Genomic DNA, 18,471 nt, shown 5'->3' on the forward strand with positions numbered 1-18,471 from the left:
GCAGCTAGCAAACTAGAACCCCTAAACACTTGGGTGCATTTTTTCTACAAAGACTTGCTCCCGTGAAACCCAAAGCAACCATCCCCAGGCAGTAAGCGCCATCACCATCATTACCATGCTAAGTCTGTGACCAGGGGGCCGCACAGCCTCCTTGCACACTGCCTTTGGCTTCTGCTGGGTTGGGAACCAAAAGTCTCACTAATGACAGCGAATCAGAGTGGCCAGAAGAGGCCTGGCTGCCCTGAGGTCTGACGCTCCCTCCTAACAGCTGTCAAGCGAGCACCCAGGACCCGTCAGAACCCAGCATTTTCTTCCTTTTTCCCTCCTTCATCCCCTCACTGTCTTTCTTTTTTCCTTTAATTATAATTAATGCAACCATTATAATTGCATTAATTATAGATTAGATTAAGATTGCTTTTCTAATTTTTCAAAATTACATTTCTATACTTATATAATAGTACAAAGAACAGCAAAGACATACCTGCCCACTCACGGGACAGACCCCTTCATGTCAACTTCAAAAATCTTGCATTTCACATTTTGAGAGAAATTCAGTTCTGTCTCTTCTTCCCCTCCCCTCCCTCCTCCAGCGCTGCTCCTTTGACCTTCACCATCTCTGTGTTTTTAAATACGTGTTTTAAACATATACATCTACTTTCTAACGTATCATTTTAGGTTGCTTGTATTTTGTGATGTTTGCCTGTAGCCGGTTGCGTGCTTCTCCTGCCTGGCTGTGGGCTCCCGATGCTGATGCCCCGAGCCCGATATTCCCACTGGGTGCAGAGGCTTAGCTCCCCACAGCAGGTAGCAGGTGGGTTTGGGCCCACCCCGGGGTCAGGGACGTCACTGTCTACATGTGTTCCTGGCTCCACCCCAGGCCCGGCCAAGTCAGTGGGGGGCCTGGCCAGGAGAACCCGGTTTGTGGGTGCTACTGGGCCACTGCCCTTCCTCCTTGATGGACACTTGATAGCTGTGCATAGATGGAGGGTTGCAGCGTGGGAAAGAATTCTTTTTTCATTATGGAAGTTGCACATGTTGCCTCTTGGTTTCAGCTTTGATTATAACTCCTGCAAACTGTGAGATTTGGGTGCCAGAGTTCCCTGGTAAAGGGTTCCTGGTTTTCTCAAAATAATAGATTTACAAATTGTGTGTGCCAAAGAATAACCCGGAGAGCTTCCTTTGAGTCCACACCCAGAGAGTGGCTGAGGAAGCTGTGCCCAGGCATCAGCCTTCTCATACTCTACCTACAGAAACAAGATTCTGTTTCTTGCACGTGCTACATGCTCGTCTCAGAGCAGCCGCAACCGCTCCACGAGTCATCACTCCAGCGTCCAGGCTGAAGGGACAACCCTGGTCAGCCAGGCCAGGAACCCGTGCTTTCAGCCACCAGCTCTGCTACTCGGCCTCCGCCACGAGCCTCGTGCCTTAGGAGGCGCTCAGAAGCCGGGGTGTCCGATTGGGCAACACTGGCTCACGGCAGAGGGCTCATTCCACCACACACCTAAGATGTCCAAAGAGAACATCCTACGGTCTGCTGAAGTCTTAGGGGGCCACGGACTCCCCCATCATTTAATTCCAAATTGCATTAGACTAGCAAAGAACACCCGCTGCCATGTAACAGCTCATATTCATTGGGCGCCTATCTGTACCAAGCCCTTCACATCGATCATCTGACTTCCCCTATGGTACAGATTTTGCTATCCCCAGTTCACGGCTGGGGAAACAGGCTCTAGATGTTGAGAATCGTGCCGTACTCATGTGAGTGCCGAGACAACCCAAGCCCAGGCGATGCAACATGCTGCGGTACTGGGCCTGTGCGGACCTCACCCGGGGGCCGGCTAACCTGCAGCCCCCAGGCCTGACGTCGGCAGTCGCTGCCCAGCCCCGCCACCTGGCTCCTCAGGCCGCTCCTGGCAGGCAGGGCCTTTCTCTGAGGACCCCAAAGCAAGCTTTTCTATGCTGATTGCAATCATTGGCTCTTTTCACGGGCTGCAGATGGTTTCTCCAAATCTGTCATGTGTGTTTTCTAACCAGGATGTTTTCCATCATACAGAAGCTTCCTATATTTCTTTGTGGTAAAAAAGTCTTTACCCTTGTGTTACTTTTCCCTTGTGTCTGTCTATGTTCTGTGTCTCAGACAGACCGCCGCACCGGAGGGGTATAAAGATATCCTGTACTAAGTAATTTTGTAGTTTTCTTCTTTCTACTTGGAATTTTTTGTGGAAACTGAGGTAGAGTTAATGATCACTTTGATAGCCAACATCTCCATTCTACCACTTACTAAATAATCTACTTTTCCCCATCTGAAATACTTTTATCCTATACACTGAATTCTCACAGACCCAGGTCTGTACGGGACTTGGTTTTGTTCCATCATCCGTCTGTCTGTCTGTCTACCCCTACTCCAGTACCACAGTGATTTAACTCCTGGCAGCTTTTCAGTCCTATCGGAAATCTTTACCTTCTCCTACTGCTGACTCAGGATAATCATTCAAAATTTTCTTAGTATTCTCACACATTTACTCCTCCAAATGAACTTTGGAACTTGTCAAATTCCAAAAAGCATCCAATCCCACCGGAATTACATTGAATTTATGGGCTGATTTGGGGAGAACCAAAATCTTCACAGAACATGATATGCAGTTCACTCGGTCAGCTCAGAGGGGTGATCTCCAGCTGCCCATCCTAGGCTTTCCAGGTGGGCCGTTCATAAACTGCAAACGATGACAGTATGACTGTCCCTGCTCTCTCCAGGGCACGCCACGGGTCAGCAGTGCTGGGCAGCACTGGGCAGTGCTGGGCAGCGCAAGTCCTTTAAGATGCCAGCAGCTGCTGCTTTCTGCTGGAAACCTTAATCTAAATCAGGATATTTTCTTCTAGTCTTAACTGACAAAAGAGTTTTAATAAGGGATGGAATTTTCATAAACGTTTCTCTATTTAACCGAGGCTGGAATGGAGGCCGCCTCCCTGGCTGCTCCACGCAGCCCACGGACAGCTGTCTCGTGCCCAGACACACGGGGCCGGGCCGGGCAGGGACTCCCCAGACAGTTCAAGGAAGCAAGGAGAGGTCAGGCAGGGTGGAGGGGGCTGCGGGCCCTTCCACCCCACCTCACAAATCAAGACCCAGGCTAAGTGCCCGGTCTGAATGGGGACGGCTGAGGAGCCCGCTGATCTCTGGCCACGACAGTCCCTAGTCCTGAGTCCCTTCTGCTTCACTGCGGACTGGGGTGTGGACAGAGAGACCATCACAGAAAGCAGCTGGGGACAGAGATTCCTTCTCCCCCGCTACCGCTCAGGGTGCCCGGCCCTGACCCGGGGGCCCCTGGGGCCTGGCTTGTCACGCCAGGGCAAGCAGCACCCCCAGAGCCATGGGCGCCCCTGGAGACTGCGCCCCATTTCAGAGAACCCAACGCGGCTGCCACCCACCCTCCTCCTGCTGCTCCTACATCCCACTTTGCAGAAAGGAGGGGGCTGAGCCCTGCGGCCCCTGGGCAGCCCTCACTGTGCCAAAACAGGGTCCAGCACCGCCCAGGCTGACCAAGGCCTCCTCTCCCTGCCCTCACCAGCTCTGCCCTGAGATTCCGACGCAGGCTGCGGTAGCCCCGGACACAGAAGCAACAATAAACAGAAAACCAGGGCAAGCCCAGTCTGTCGCAGTTCTGAAGCGATCGAGTCCCGGGGGCTGGTGCAGCCCAGTCTCGGGTTAGGAGGCGCCTGTGAGATGACCCTTCTCAGGCCGCGCAGACCTAGCCCAGGCGGAGGCGGAAGGCGGCCAGCTCCATGGGTGCCACGTGGACGTCGGTGCTGTTGGAGGGCGAGGCCAGAGGGTAGAGCAGCGTCAAGGAGGTGGGCTGCAGGAACCCCACGTCCAGGCCGTGGAAAAGGCTCCCCAGGGCCACCTGGACAGAGGAGAAAACGAGCAGGGCCGCTGGGCAAGCAGTGCTGCATCCAAGTAACCTGTGCCCTCGCTAAGAAGCCGTGGTGGCACGCCCACACGCACGTGCACACACGAGTCTGCGTGCAATCGTGGGGTTCACTGCACCCCGAAGCCTGCCCCAAGGACCTCACACTAAACCGCGAGCTGCTCCAGGGCAGGGACCCTGTCTCGCCTGGCCACGCCCAGCAGAGGCCCTAACATGTGCAGGGACAGACAAAGCCAGGTGGCACGAGTGTCGGCAGGTGGAGTAGTTACACAGATACGTGTGCACAGACACAGAGAGACGGGCAGGTCGACAATCAGTGCCAAGACAGTTTTAGTGTTTTGTTTCTGGTGTTTTCTATCTTGCTCATTAGCCAGGCTCTGTCCTGGGACAGACATCCTCGAGCTACGCGCATCTCACCTGGACCCTCACCAGGATCGGCAGTTTCTCTTTCGCCCCCATCCCAGCCTTCCCCGCCCCCGCTCCCCCCCGCCCCTCCCCGCCCCTGCTCACCCTGCCTTGGCTGGTGGTGCAGTTAAAGCCCAAGTTCTTGGCCTCGAGGCCGCAGTCAAAACCCTTGCGGTGTAAGATGAGCGCGGTCTCTGCCGAGGGCGAAGCATCGTCCTGGACAACAGGACAGGGGGCAGTGGGGGGCTCCGAGGGGCGCTGGCGGAGGGGTGGTTGGGGGAAGGCAGGCAGGACCGGGGTGGGAGGAGACGGGGGAGAGGCAGGGCGTGGACTGGCGGAGGGGCGAGGCGTGGCGTGAGCAGGCGGAAGGGCGGGACACGGGCTGGTGGAGGGGTGGGGCATGGGCGGGGCGTGAGCTGGCGGAGGAGTGGATCAGCCTCACCTGGGCCTGCAGCGTGCGCAGATTGAGCAGATGGAAGTCACAGGGCAGGGGGGCCGCCAGGGGTCGGAAGGCACGCAGGCCCGCGGCTGGGAGCGGCCTCGGGGCCACGGGCATGGCGAGGACCGGCGCGTTTAGGTGCGCAGAAGTCAGGTGGCTGAGAAGGGACGGGTGGCTGGTGGTTGGGCCGTCTGGGACCTGCAAGGTCGGTCCGGAGAAGTGGGTGAGAGGCGCAGCCCACTGGGGCCAGCGGCATCCGGGGAGAGAGAGGCAGAGATAGATAAATGAAACGTGGTCCTGCACCAGCTCGGATAATGGAGAAAAAATGCCCAGAAGGACTTTACTGGGACAAATGAAATAACTGAAATACAGACTGTGAGCTTCACATCCTGAACTCACTGCACTGAGGGTGGTCGTGGGAGTGAGTGGCCCGTTCTCAGGCCCACGGCCAGGACGTGCCCCGCACAGGGCTCACTGGACAGCTCACACACAGGCCCAGGAGGGCTGCGCTTCCAAAGCGGCCACTCCTCATTCCGATTCTGTGCCCAGCGCCGCCTCCTCCTGAGTGCCCAGGACTCTCCTCCTGGATCTGCAGGCCAAGGAGCTGTGACCACGGCAGTGTCCCCATCCACCCCTGACACAACCCACACACACACCTGAATGGCCTTTGAACTGTCACCCCTGCTGCCAGCACCTCTCCTTGCTCAATACTCCTCCAGAAGGAATGCCAGCTGCCTAGGCCCAGCTGCACCCTCCAGGTGCTGACCAGAGAGCTTTCCGCAGTAAGGGAAGTATCTGGGGGCTCCATCTGCACTCTCCAACCCAGCAGTCATTAGTCATCCGTGGCCACTGATCACTTGTAATGTGGCTAGTACGAACGAAGAACTGAACCTTAACCGTGTTCAGTTTTAAATAGTGCGGCTAGTGGCTACCGTTTTGTAAGGCACAGCCCTTGCCCTGCTGGATGAGCCCACGGCCCCCACCACCCGGGGCTGGTACGTGTGTTGACGTCCTGCTCCCAAGCAGCGAAGCCTAGCGCAGATGCCACCTCCTCCAGGAAGCTGTCTGTAACCACTCAGCCTCACTGCACTTCGGATCAATGGGACCCACCATCCTCTAGCTAGCATTTTCAGACACCTTACCCCAGCACCACTCACGAGAACCTTGACGAGTGGAGTCTGCACCTTCGGCCCTGCCCTGTCCCTCTCTGTCCTTATGGCACAGCGGGGGCTCAGGGCCCACCTGGGGGCTGAAGCCCTTCTGCCTCCTGCGGGCCCTATCTGCAGCAAGGTGCTTGCCGAGGCTGGCCCAGCCTCCACCACGGGCCTCAGCTGGGGTTACTGCTCCACCCAGAAAAAATCAAGTCCCTACACCTGGCTGCCAGTTTGGCACGAAAAACCAGGCTGACGGGCGAAGGCGGTTGGATGACTGTGGCGGGGAAGGAAGGGTTAGAAACTGCTGGGACCAGAGGCGTGGCCAGGAGAGCAGCCCAGGGGGAGGTGGGAAAGGAGCACGAGGGGGGGCGCAGGGGAGGGGGCGCAGAGGAGAAAGGTGCAGGGGAGGGGCCGGGGCCAGGCTGCAGGCACTGGGAAGGCAGGATGCTGAGCCTGCTCACTGTTCCTGGAGCAGCTCTGAGCCCCCCAGGAAGCCCCAGACCACCCCAGCCCCCCATCTGCCCAGCCTGCCCTGCCTGCCCGGGGCTGGGCCCCGGCTCTACCTTGCTGCCCGCGGTGCGCCGCTCCAGGAGGAGGCGGAAGCGGTTGCAGGTTCTCTTGTTGTCCTTGAGGCCCTGGCCGAGGCCGCGGTTATCATCCTGCATCAGCCGCCGGTCCAAGATCACCTCCAGCTGGCCTGGGGAGGCTGCCCGTGAGGCCCCCGCCGCACCCACCACCACCCACCCAGGCCTCTGCAGGGGAGCAGGACCCCCACGCGCCTGCCTCCCAGGCCTGGCAGGTTTCCGCTCGCAGAAAGCCCCTGCTCTCCTGCCCCGGCCCCAGGCGGGCAGCCACCAGGACCAGCTCAAGGGGGTCAGTGCTGCTTAGGGAGAGGCGGCCGAGGGGCACCTTGGCAAGGGGCTCACGGGGAGGTGGAGCAAGGCCCCCCAGAGGCTGGGCCCCCCCCATCTCCACCCCTGAGCTGCACAGGAAGCTCCCTGCACAGACAACCACTTCAGACACTCCCCCAGAGGGGTGGGGGACGACGCCCACTCGCTGCCCCATGACCCCGCCACACTCAGCCCCCCAGAGCCCTGCACCCACAAGGCCAAGGTCAAGGGCCTGAGCGGTCAGAGTCACTGCTCACTTTACAGCAAGGATGCGGGGCTTTCCCAGAACTGCCAGCTGACCAGGCAGGCCCTGGGCCTTGCTTCAAGGCTTAATAACTTCCTTCTCTCTTTTATGACCATTAATATGCATTTTCTCCTTCTCTAAATATTTCCTGATGACACTGAAAGCACTTTCCAAACGACCCCTGCAGCCATCCCTGGCCAGGAGAAGGGGCTGCGGGCCTGGGCCGGGGAGCCCTGCTCAATACCTGAAGCTCCCCGAGGGGATCCAGCGGGCACCCCCACCCAGTGAGCAACCTCCACCAGGGAGAGGGTGCTGCGGGGCTGTGATCACCTGCCCCTTTGCCCCACTTCCAAGCATGCAGGTGGTGCAGCGAGAGGAGAGGGAGGCTGGCGTGGCAGTGGCCAGGGCGGGGACAGGCCTCTGTCCCTGTCTCCCTCCCTCGGCCGGCCCCGCCCCCACTCACCCTCGCCAAGGCTGGAGACCCCCAGGGCCTGGGCCGTGAGCAGGGTGAGGCGGTGCTGCTCGTCCTGGACGTAGGCCATGGCCGGCATTGGGTAGAAGTTGGCCTGGAGGGGCAGCTTCTGGAGGTACCGCCGGGGCTGCATCTGCGGAGGGCGGGCTCGGAGGGTGGGCACACCTAGGCACGGGGGCTCCCAGGCTGCCCACTCCCTTGCCCGAGTCCTCCCTCCTCACTGGCTGGCCCCCACCCCGGGGGGGGGTCCCCGCTGAGGGTATGGCCTGGGGCCTCCCACCTGGAAGCCGTTGAGGTCGGTGAAGAAGATGCCCTGGCTGTGGATGTCCGTGCGGATGTGCAGTGCCAGCTCCTTGTTGACGTAGTCCCGGATGTCCACCAGCAAGGACACGTCCAGGGAGAGCCCCTCCACTCCTAGACACAGGGGCCAAGGGGAGGCGTGTGCAGGCATGAGGGCGGGACACGGCCTGGGAGGCTGGCCGGAGAGCTGGAAGCCAAGCTGGGGAGGCTCTGCCCGATGCCTCCGGCCATACCCAGGTACCTGGGCCACCATCCCTCCTGCAGAACTGAGCCTCCCCATCTCAAGAGGTCCCTCAGCTGGGAGCCAGTGCCAGTCCAAGGGCGCAGGGGCCAGAGGGAGATAGCGTCCGGCCGTGGGGCCCAGCCCTCCTCGGACCCTCCTGTCCCCAGGCCGCCCTCTCGGGGCCCACCTGGCAGGTTGTAGAGCCGGAGGACCTGGTGGAAGTGCTCGTAGTAGGCGGCCACCTCGGAGAAGAGGGGGCCTTCGGTGACACGCAGCACCGGGGGCTCCTTGGGGACGTAGGGCTGGGGAAAGAGCAGTGGGAGCTGAACCCTGGCCCTCCTCAGACAGTCCTGGGCTGGCCGTACCCATGCCCCAGCGAGGGGCCCCGGCAGTGGGGGCGTCCGGGAGGCAGGCTGACCTGGGCAACGGCCATCCTGTAAGACCTGCCCTCCCGCCCTGCTCCCTGGCCCTCCTGCCCTCCCAGCCCTGCTGGCTCGGGAGAGACACCTGTCGGGTACCTTGGCCTCGCCATCAGGCAGGAAGAGGTAGGCCCCGCTCTTGTCTTTGGACGTGCGGGTGCCGTAGACGAGGAACTCGGTGTCTACCCGCAGCTCCTGCTCCTCGTCCACCCTTCGGATGCTCTGCCAAAGAACACAGCCCTGACCCCTGGCCCCACACCAGCATGTCAGGCCTGCCCCCGGGAGGGCACGGACGAAATTCCCCAAGGAGCCAAGCCCAGCTGCCCCGCACCCAGGGGCCATGCCGGGGGCCACTCCCAGGCCCCCCAGCGCCCCCCGCCCCGCCCTGGCCCCTTACCTTGAGGAGCCCCGTGAGGCCCGAGAAGCCGGCCTGCAGGTAGCGGCTGCTGAGCACAAAGTCGCCGGGGCCAGCGTCGATGACGCGCACGGGGAAGGCCTCGGGCCTGCTGACGGTCAGCCGGCGGCCGTGCAGGTAGACGCGCGTGGAGGAGGGCAGGGCGCGTGGCCCATCTGGGCCCAGCTGCAGCTGCAGCACAGTGAGGCCCAGGGCCGGCAGCCGCAGGGGCACAGACAGCTGCTGGCACAGGGTGGCAGGGCCACGGCGGGGGGTCAGGGCACCACTCACAGACCTCTGCCACCCCCCAAAGCAGGCGTGCTGCCACCCGCCCCTTGATCCCCACAGGCCTCTCCTGAGTCAGAACGGAGCGTGGAAAGCCAAGAGGTGGGGTGCACATGCTGCGTGCACCGCACACACCGGCTAAGGGGGCGTAGGGGCGTCACAACACCACCCTTACAGCCATCGCTGCCGCAGGACCTTCGCCCCCTCCCAGGATGCGCCCCTGATCCAGGAGCACCATCCTCTGGGCCCCTCTCTCCCCACCGCACCCACTGTGGGCCAGGCACAGGTGCTGGCAGGCAGGTGCAGTCTCACCTGGTAGACGCCGGGGACCGCGTCGGTGGCGGAGCTCCAGTGCACACTGATCTGCGCGGGCAGGGGCTGCCCCTCCTCGGAGAGGACGCGCACACGGGGCGCGCTCACCAGCAGGGACAGCACACTGAGCCGCTCCTGCTCCAGCGGGTTGAACAGCACCACGTACCTGCGGGCACAGGCTCTGGTGGGGCGCCGGCCGCGGGTGCAGGGGGTGGGGAGGGAGGCATGAGCCCGGGGGTGGGAGGGGTCACAGAGACCTGAGGGGAGCCTTGCCCTGTCTTTGGGGAGGAGTGGGGGGACATGGATACCTGGGGGCCTCACCCTGTAAGCAGCCCTGGGAGTGGGGGGAGACACGGAGACCTGGGGCAGGGCGCTCACCTGGGAGAGGCCTCCAGCTGGATGACTGTGCGCTCGGGCAGGGCGTCGTGGCTTGGGCGGGTGTCGTCCTGGAATCCAGCAGGGCAGGAGGGGGCAGCGTCAGGGCCAGTCCTGGGGGTGGGGTGGGGAGGGAAAGTGGGGGGCAGCCCCCCCAGGTGGCGCTCAGGGCAGGCTCACCGTCTGCAGGAGGGGCGCCTTGGGGTCCACCTGGAAGGCGTCCTTGTCCCCCAGCACCAGGAAGTGGGCAGCGCTGGCGATGACCTGCTTCAGACTCACCAGGGACCGCAGGAGCCTGGAGGGCGGAGGTTGTGGGGGAGGGGAGGGGGATGACGAGGGGGGGGACCGTGAGGGGGGTGGCCATTGTGGGGGCTGACCACGGCAGAGGGCCTGTCCCTCTGCTTGTGCCCCCTCCCCGCACCCACCCTGGTGCCCCCACCCCATCAGGCGGGGAGCTGCACCTGACCCCGTAGTCCACCACGACGGCCTCCTTGGCGGTGCCGGTGATGGCGTCGTGGTGCTGGAAAAGCCCCAGCGTGCGCCGGGCCTCTGTGAGGAGGGCGAAGTCGGACAGCGGGTACCGGGCGGCCATCCCAGCGCGGCGTGCGTGGGCAGAGGCCAGGCTGAACAGGATCTCCGCCCCCCTGCCAGGGAAGACAGTGAGCCACCTGCCCTCTGCAGCCCCTCCCCCACTCCTCCCGCCCCTCCCCCCGGCTCCTCCCATCACCCCCAGTCCCTCGGCAACCCCACGGCCCACCCATCTCACCGCAAGTGGGCTTCCAGGACGCGGTCCAGGCTTTTGTAGAAGGGCCGGGAGGTGTAGTAGCCAGTCCAGTAGTGATCCTCCCGGTCGGCGTAGGAGAAGAAATCCCCGCTCAGCACAGGGAAACCTGGGGGCCGGGCACCCGGCTCCACGCCCATCCTCTTGTACAGAGCGTCGAAATAGTCAGACAGGGTGCCAAACTGGGCCTGCAGGGACCCCAAAGCCCACGCCCATCAGCCTCGGAGCCTTCCGGGGCCTCGCACCAGCGGTACTGCGCCCGGGAGACGGCAGGGCTCGGTCGCTGGACGCGCCTCAGAGAGAGGACTCACCCCAGGGCTGGAGCTGGGAATGGGGAACCCAGGCCCGGACAGGCCCCCCCAGGAACGCCCACCTGCACGTGGAGCTCAGGCCTGCTGTTAAGGAAGTCAAAGAGCCGCTGGTAGTTGAAGAACTGGGCGTCCCACTCCTGCGGCTTGTCGTAGCGGAAGTCATCCCCAAGCGGCACCAGGAGGACGCTGGTCCGGAACAGCCGCGACTTCTTCCGGTACTGGTCCAGGAGCAGCGCTGCCCTGCGGATGGGGGTCAGGCCCAGGAGGGCGTCTCAACACCCAAGGGCCACCAGGAGGAGCCCCCAAGAGCCAGCCCTGCCGCCACACCCGGCCTGGTGCACACCCGCCCTGTCACCACACCCGACCTGGTGCACATCCGTCCTGCCGCCACATCCGGCCTGGTGCACATCTGGCCCTGCCCCCACACCCGGCCCTGGTGCACTGCCCTGCCGCCACACCGGCCTGGTGCACACCCGGCCCTGCCGCCACATCCGGCCTGGTGCACACCCGGCCCTGCCGCCACACCCGGCCTGGTGCACACCCGGCCCTGCCGCCACACCCGGCCTGGTGAACACCCGGCCCTGCTGCCACACCCGGCTTGGTGCACACCCGGCCCTGCCGCCACACCCGGCCTGGTACACACCCGACCCTGCCCCCACACCCGGCCTGGTGCACACCTGACCCTGCCCCCACACCCGGCCTGGTGCACACCTGGCCCTGCTGGAACACCTGGCAAGGGGTCCCTCAGCCCACTTGCAAAGTCTCCTGGGACAGGGAACCCCATGGTCTCTGGATGGCTCCAACAACAGGGAGCTCCCTGCACACCAGGCTGGGTGTGTCAGCCTCACTCCCTGGACCCGAGCTCTGCCTTCTGAAGCCACCCGGGACAATCCTTCCGACGTACCCCTCGTCAGTCTCTGGGGTCCCAGCTCCTTCCCCTCTTGGGATCCTCTGTCAGTTTGGGTTCTGCTCACCAGCAGCACCCTCAACAGCCACTGGCCAGTGTCCCTCAGACTGAGGGGTAAAGACAGAACAGAGCACAGACCCCAGGTCACACCCGAAGGCTGAAGGTCAGTGTCGGGGTCGCCATATATGTGATACCCCCTCGCCTTGACCTTCCACACTCTGTCCTGTGAAGCTAAGGGTGCGAACCTAAGTTAATACCTAATAATCGAGACTGGTTGGATCAGACCCACATGCCAACTGCGATCTCTGGGGCTCGATTCTGACATGCCAACTTCACTCTGCTCACCAGTGAGTGACGCAGCACTGCACAGAACCTGGACTTTGCCGCCAGACCTCGCCAATGCTGGCTCTATGCTCATTAGCTGAGTGGCCTTGGACAAGTTACTTAACCTCTCTGTGCTTAGTTTCTACAAAATGAAGATAATATTAGCACGTACCCTCAAAATTTTATAAGGATTAAAACAAGTTGCATGAGATACTTGCAAAGCAAATAGGACAGTGCCTGGCACAGAGCAAGAATTGTACATAAGCACTTGGGTATTTTATATTTCTTTCAAATGACAGTTAAAAGTCGATGGAAAAATGGAACCCTGCAGCACATCATTAGAAGCCCTTTCTTCTTTTTAGTCCAGCTTTTAACTAGCACGTCATGGGTCTCACAGTTCAATCTACCACTAATCTACTTAACTACACTGGTCCAGCTCCTACTTTCCTATTTTGTTCTCAAGGATCTCAAGAGAGGACTCCTCAAATACCAGTCTTCATAACTGATCAGTCCAGTAATCCTTTCAGAGAGAAAAATGAAGTTCATGCTCACGCCCTGCTCTCTGGAAACCTGGGCTGGCAGCTTCAGAGCACAGCTGCTGCGTCAAGGAAGAAATCATGCTTTCACAGCCCCTGATCACTCCCTGCCTAGAGTCCGCATTTAGGTTTCTGGATTCTGGAAACAAAAGACCACTTTCTTTCCCTTTCGGTCACATGCTTCTCCCCCAGGCCCCACGGAAATCAGAGCACTGCAGCATGAAAACCAGCTCAACTTGTTATCATCTTGAGGCGCCCGGTTCTGGCTAAACCACCGTGTGGACTCTCACTGGGCACTCTCCCAGGGGGGCCGGTTTCAGCAGCAGTGAACACCCGGGGGATGCCTGAGATTCTCGCAAACGGTGCAGGCCTGTGTGCTCTGAGGCTGGAGGCTGTTTGTAGGGACTGGACATGAATCTGAAGATCTCTGGGTCAATGGGATTCTGGTTGGGTTGTAGCCAGGTGAGAAGGTTTAGAGGGCAGGAAGGCTGACTGTCCCTAGCCGGAGAATTATTCACCTCCGAGGTACTCTACCGGCTCTGATGGTTTGTTAGTATACCAGGCAGGCAGCAGCAGGTGACCATGTTGGGCCTGTGCTCATGGAGGGGCCCAAGCCCACCTGCCTCAGCACACGCTCCCCCAGGCCCCTAGGCGGGAAGTCTGGCCCCCAGGACCCTGTGGAGGGTAGATGGCGGCACATGGTTAGCCCCGGCTGGAAGCAAATACCTTTCAGCCACGTTGGCCTCCGTGACAGCTCGGGGTGGCACCTTCCATGGGCAGTTGATGCGTCCGCCCGGCAAGCGTTTGAAATCAAACTGGCAACAGATCTTGGGATCTGGGCCGCAGGTGTGGGGGATATCATAGCTGTAGAAAGGCATCATGTGGCAGAAGATGTCTGTGCTCGAGTCAGGGTCTGTAAGAGACACACCAGGTGCTCAGCCGACAGGTGGGCAGGGGGCTACGTGGGTGGTAGGGGGCCCTGATAGGGGCGAAGGTCCGGCTTGGCTTAAGGCTGCAGAGGAAGGGCAGCCAGGGCTCAGGATGCAAGGACGGCTCCAGAGCCCACAGCTCCTGCAGGGAAGGTGACACACAGTGTGCCCAGGTCCTCGGGCATGGACAGCAGGCAGGACTCCCGGACACTAGAGGGCTGTTTGCTCCTCACACCGAGACCCTCAGGTAAAGGCAGGGGAGGGCCCACGTCTGACAGTTTGTGCCAGGTTTGTCGTGCAGCACCAGGGACAGCGGGGGTCTCGTTTCAGACACCCTGCACCCCACCGTGGCTCACCCCATGTCTGCCTCCACATGAACTCCAAGCTGCGGGTGGCAGCGAAGTGCTTCTTGATAGCATAATGCACCCTCTGAATCAGCATGCTGGTCAGGTTGGCACGGCGCAGCAGGTAAGGCATAGTGGAGCTGTATCCAAAGGGGTCCACTGCCCAGCCAGAGCGGGGGGCCGCACCTGTCAGGAGCGGGGGAGCCCGATGACCTGACCACCTCAGCGCCTGGCTGGCTAGGCAGTGGATGGATGCCACCAGGGCAGGCGTAGAAAGGAGCTTCCTCTGCCCATCCCTGGGCCTTCCGGCACCCTGACTGTCCCTGGGGCCAAGCTATGGGGCAGGCTCCCATTTCCAGGCCTGGACTTACCCAGGTTTTTCTCAAGCCACTGGTGTCCCTCGATGAGCTGGTCCACCAATGCAAAGTAGTGGGAGTTGGCCTCGTCAGGCATCACCCAGCCTCCCGTTGCAATCTCCAGCTGCCCAGTGCCCACCAGCCTGTAGGTGAGGGCCCACCCTCAGCATGGGGCAGGGACCCCATTCCCGGCTGTATTCCAGAAGTGCCCACTGTAGCAAGCGAGGACCTGTGTGCACTGGCCTCAGCGAGCCAGTTACCCAAACGCGGGACCAAAAGAGCAAACGCGCACTCCTTCGCCCTCCAGCCAGGACCCGTGACTTCCTTGGCCCTGTTTAACCCTAGAACTCCACCCGGATGTCCGGGGGCCAGGCCCACATGTCACCCACTCTCAAACAACTCTGAATCCTCCTTTGCTAGACATCCTCGAAGCAGCCCTTGCCTTCTCACTGTCAGCCAGCCCCTCTACCTAACCCTAACCCTAACCCTAACCCTCACGTCCACCGTGCACCCCCTGAGCTCCCCCCACCTCCTCAGCACCCACATCTTCAGGTGAGACCGTGGGGCCTGTGTCACTCCTTCCTTCCCCAAGCTCCTGAGAGCCTTTCCTCGCCTCCTGGCTGGCACTGGCCTGCGGACCGCTGCTTTCTTTGGGGCGCCGATGCTGTCCCACCACTTGGCGAAGAAGGAGACTTCCGCCCAGAGGAAGCGCCGCCGCGGGTCCTCCTGCAGCTTGGACACCATGCTGTTGAGGATGTGCTGCGTCTGCTCCGTGTAGTACTTGTCAAAGGTCTTGATCCAGCCTGGGGAGCCGGCACAGGGGCCCTGAGCACACCACCACTGCCCCCTGGCCAGCAGGGGGGCCCCCTGTTCCCACAGCCCTCACCTGGGTCATTGTGAGAGTGGGGCACCACGAACACCTGCAGGTCTTCAGCCTCCCAGTCCTGCGGGCTGTAGGAGATGTCGAAGCCTTGCTTCCACACCCCGCCATCCACGTTGTCAAACGGCAGCTCCTCTGACACGCTCAGCATCTGCCGGGCAGGACAGCAGCTCAGGGCCCGGCCCACGGCCGTGGCCGCTCCCGGGATCGCCGAGCCTCACCTGCAGCTCTGGCCGCTGGCGCTGGCCCCCCAAAGCAAACTGGCAATCCTGAGGGGAGATGGAGAGGAAGCTGGGCCGGGGCTCGGGGGGCACCCCCCAGGAGCTGTTGGCCATGGAATAGGAGAGCAGGACGGGAGCCTCGGCGTTGGCGGTCAGCTCCAGCACAGAGTCCTTGATGTGGCTGATAATCTCATGGTTCTCCTCCAACAGCTGTTCCAGCTGCTCGATGCGGTTCTGCAGCACAGAAATTTGGCTCTGCCGAAAAACCAGTGCAATCACCCACGGCCCCGGGGGCCGCAGGGAGGGTCACCGTTTGGGATCCACCACCTGGAGCCTGGCCACCACCCCTCCCTCCCTCAAAGGAGCCAGAGCACCAAGCCTCCGGGGCCAATGGGGCCGCGCAGACAAGGGAAGGTGTGACTTGCCGCCAAGGGCTGCAGTCCATGCGGGCTGGGAGTGCCCCTGCTCTCTCCCCATCCGGATGAGAGATGGGGAGATTCACCCCCACTGCCCATGCTGACAGAGTGGCGCTGGCAGCGTGGGGCGCTGTGCCGAGAAGGCTGCCCCAGGGCAAAGTGGGGAAGGGCACTGGAATCGCCAACATCTGCCAGGAATCTGGAGGACACGGGGTCGCACTTGCTGCCAGCTCTCCCTTTTTTAGCTCTGGGTTTCTGGAAAAGCCCCGGAATGTTCCTGTGCTGGGCTGATGTGACCCTCCTGTTGGGGTCGCCGACCTGGGCCCCAGTGCCCTGGCTGCAGAGGGCCGAGTGAGCAGGCACAACTCACCCGGGGAAAGTTGCCGCCGCTCTGGTGCCGGGTGGGGTCGTGCTGCACGCGGTCCAGCATGAGGTAGAGGGAGAAGACGGCCACGCAGAAGATGGCCGCCCCACACACCGTCACCTGCTTTTTCAGCTTCATGCTGGCCTCCACACCCTGGCCGGAAGGACAGTGTCTGTGGGTCTAGCGTGCAAACTCCCTGTCTTTCCACCAAATATCAGCGCTGCCCGCGGGCCCAGCCCCAAGCTCCGTTGTAACGTGGAGGCTGGGGCTGTACAGCCCAGGCTGGCCCGGTGGCAGTCCTGCTTTTAGGGCGGAAATGAGTCTCTGGGGACTGATGCTGTAAAAAGTAACAAACGGCAACGTCCTGGCTCGAAGAGGTACTGCACACCCTCCTGATTACAGCCAGCTTCCCTGAGGCCGGCACAGGCCAGCCAGCGCATGTCCTTTCTCCTTCACGACATGCACTAGTTCCAGGACAGTGAACCGGCATCTGCCTGGTCGGATTTAAAGGGCATGGCCGGAGCCAAAAGAGCCCGAGGGAACGCCTCCTCCCTGGCCTCTGGGCTCAGGATGGCACAGAATGGCGCTCACGGCAAACAGTAGGTGACACGGCTTCTCTCCCACTGAGAAATAAAGAATGAGTTTTTCTTAAAAAAAGAAAACGGGGTGGGAGTGGCGGTGAAAAGAGAATGCCAATGTTTCTAACATAAACGAGACTCTGTCTTCTCTGGACTTCCCCCTCCCGCACCGGGAGGACGCGCAGCTGGGGCTCCGGGAGCACCTAGGGGACCCCTGGGCTGGACCCTGGCAGCCGCCGGAGACGCTGAAGGTCCCCTGAGCAGGGAAAGGCCGGGCACAGCGGTGGGATCGTGGGGCGGCCTCAGAGCCCCGCGCCCCCCGCCCCCGCCCCCGCCCGCCGACCCCACTTGCCTGCGGGGGAAGGAGGCCGCTCCGGAGTCGGGGCCGCGGGCCCCGGGGCCGCCGCGCTCCGTCGCCTGGGCCCTGGGTACTCGGCGCGGTCCACGTCCGCTCAGGATCCCCGGGGCAGTATTTTTAGCCCGCGGAGGCTGGCTCGCTGCCCAGCTGGGTGGCGCCGGGGAACGGGAGAGCGGCCACCTGCCGCCGGGCCCTCGGCAGCCCGCGCCGCGGCCCTCGCCCCTCGGCCGGCCTCGGGGCCCGCAACGACAGCCCCGCGGCCTGGGCCTCGGGCCCCTCGGCCCCCGCACGGCCGCGGCCCGGCAGCCGGCGCCCTCCCCGCGCGCGCCCGGCCGCCGCCGCAGCGACGCAGGCCAAGGCGGGCCTCCGCCCACCCGTCGCCGCCGGCTCTCGCGGGGGCCTGGGCCGCCCGCACGCTCCGCCGCGCCCGCCTCTCGCGGCCTCCGGGCCAGCGGCGCCCGGGGCGGGGACAGCCGGGCCGCCTTCCCCGCGCCGCCTCCCCGCGCCGCCCGGCCCCGCCTGCTCGCCCCCCGCCCCCCGCCCCGCCGGTCCCGCACTGCGCAGCCGCAGCCGCGGCCCTCGCGCCGCTCTCCCTTCTCCGCGTCTTCCTGAGACGGGGGCCCGTCGCGGGGGTCGCTGGACGTGGCTCCCCTCCGCCGCCCGCCGCCGCCCGCCGCCTCCTTCCCGGACCGTGCGCCCGCCCGGCCCTTCCCGCGCTGGCTCTGCGTTTCCTTCCCTCCGGTAGTAAGCGCGTGGTTTCCTTACCTGTTCCACCCTTGCTGGACATCAAGGAGATTTGTCATTCTGTAATTCTGCCGCGTAATCAACCGGGCTGCAATGAACACCTCCGTGAATTCGTCTTTTTAAATTATTACCTTAGGATGAATTCCCAGCGCTGAGGTTATCTGGGCAAAAGATACTATTCTGTTGCTTGCCCCAAGGAATTGTGCCAGTTTGCACTGTCACTAACAAAGTGTTGAATATTGCTTAAACAGTTTTTAGCTGATTAACCAAATAGATAAATACCATCTAATTGTTAAACTGCCATTTATTGGATCACCATCAAGAATATTTTTCCAAGTTTATTTTTTAAGTACTACCTATTAAGATGTTAGACCTATCGCCAAGCCCTCGATCTTGGATTTTACCCCCATGAAACTTATACCTGCAAAGGAGAGGCTAAGCCTATTTAAGATTAGGCCTAAGAGTCACCCCCAGAGAACCTCTCTTGTTGCTCAGATGTGGCGTCTCTCTAAGTCGACATAGCAAGTGAACTCACTGCCCTCCCCGTCTCTGCATGGGACATGACTCACAGGGGTGTAAACCTTCCT

At 61.8% G+C, this 18,471-nt stretch overlaps 1 protein-coding gene across 7 annotated transcripts; it reads right to left on the reverse strand.

Annotated features, from left to right (window-relative positions):
* Window positions 1-2,577: 2,577 nt before the first annotated feature.
* Window positions 2,578-17,331, reverse strand: MAN2A2 (mannosidase alpha class 2A member 2). Of its 7 annotated transcripts, XM_077124251.1 has the most exons (23): window positions 17,135-17,331; window positions 16,211-16,357; window positions 15,425-15,679; window positions 15,210-15,354; window positions 14,868-15,126; window positions 14,339-14,466; window positions 13,980-14,153; window positions 13,421-13,607; window positions 10,990-11,167; window positions 10,602-10,804; window positions 10,297-10,479; window positions 10,016-10,130; window positions 9,839-9,906; window positions 9,461-9,626; window positions 8,867-9,103; window positions 8,569-8,691; window positions 8,238-8,352; window positions 7,808-7,941; window positions 7,519-7,660; window positions 6,485-6,618; window positions 4,771-4,965; window positions 4,434-4,544; window positions 2,578-3,804 (listed from the first exon to the last, which is right to left on the reverse strand). In XM_077124251.1, exons 2-23 carry the CDS (start codon window positions 16,340-16,342, stop codon window positions 3,499-3,501), a joined length of 3,690 nt encoding a protein of 1,229 aa, XP_076980366.1. In that variant the 5' UTR covers window positions 16,343-16,357; window positions 17,135-17,331; the 3' UTR covers window positions 2,578-3,498. The 7 variants fall into 7 exon arrangements, with proteins under 7 accessions (XP_076980366.1, XP_076980367.1, XP_076980369.1 ...); XM_077124252.1 differs by lacking the exon at window positions 17,135-17,331 and having other exon boundaries at window positions 15,425-15,658; window positions 16,211-16,484; XM_077124254.1 differs by lacking the exon at window positions 17,135-17,331 and having other exon boundaries at window positions 14,955-15,126; window positions 16,211-16,484.
* Between the last annotated feature and the right edge of the window lie 1,140 nt (window positions 17,332-18,471).

The sequence above is a fragment of the Tamandua tetradactyla genome, chromosome 12 (genome assembly GCF_023851605.1).
Source record: "Tamandua tetradactyla isolate mTamTet1 chromosome 12, mTamTet1.pri, whole genome shotgun sequence".
Taxonomy (NCBI): domain Eukaryota; kingdom Metazoa; phylum Chordata; class Mammalia; order Pilosa; family Myrmecophagidae; genus Tamandua; species Tamandua tetradactyla.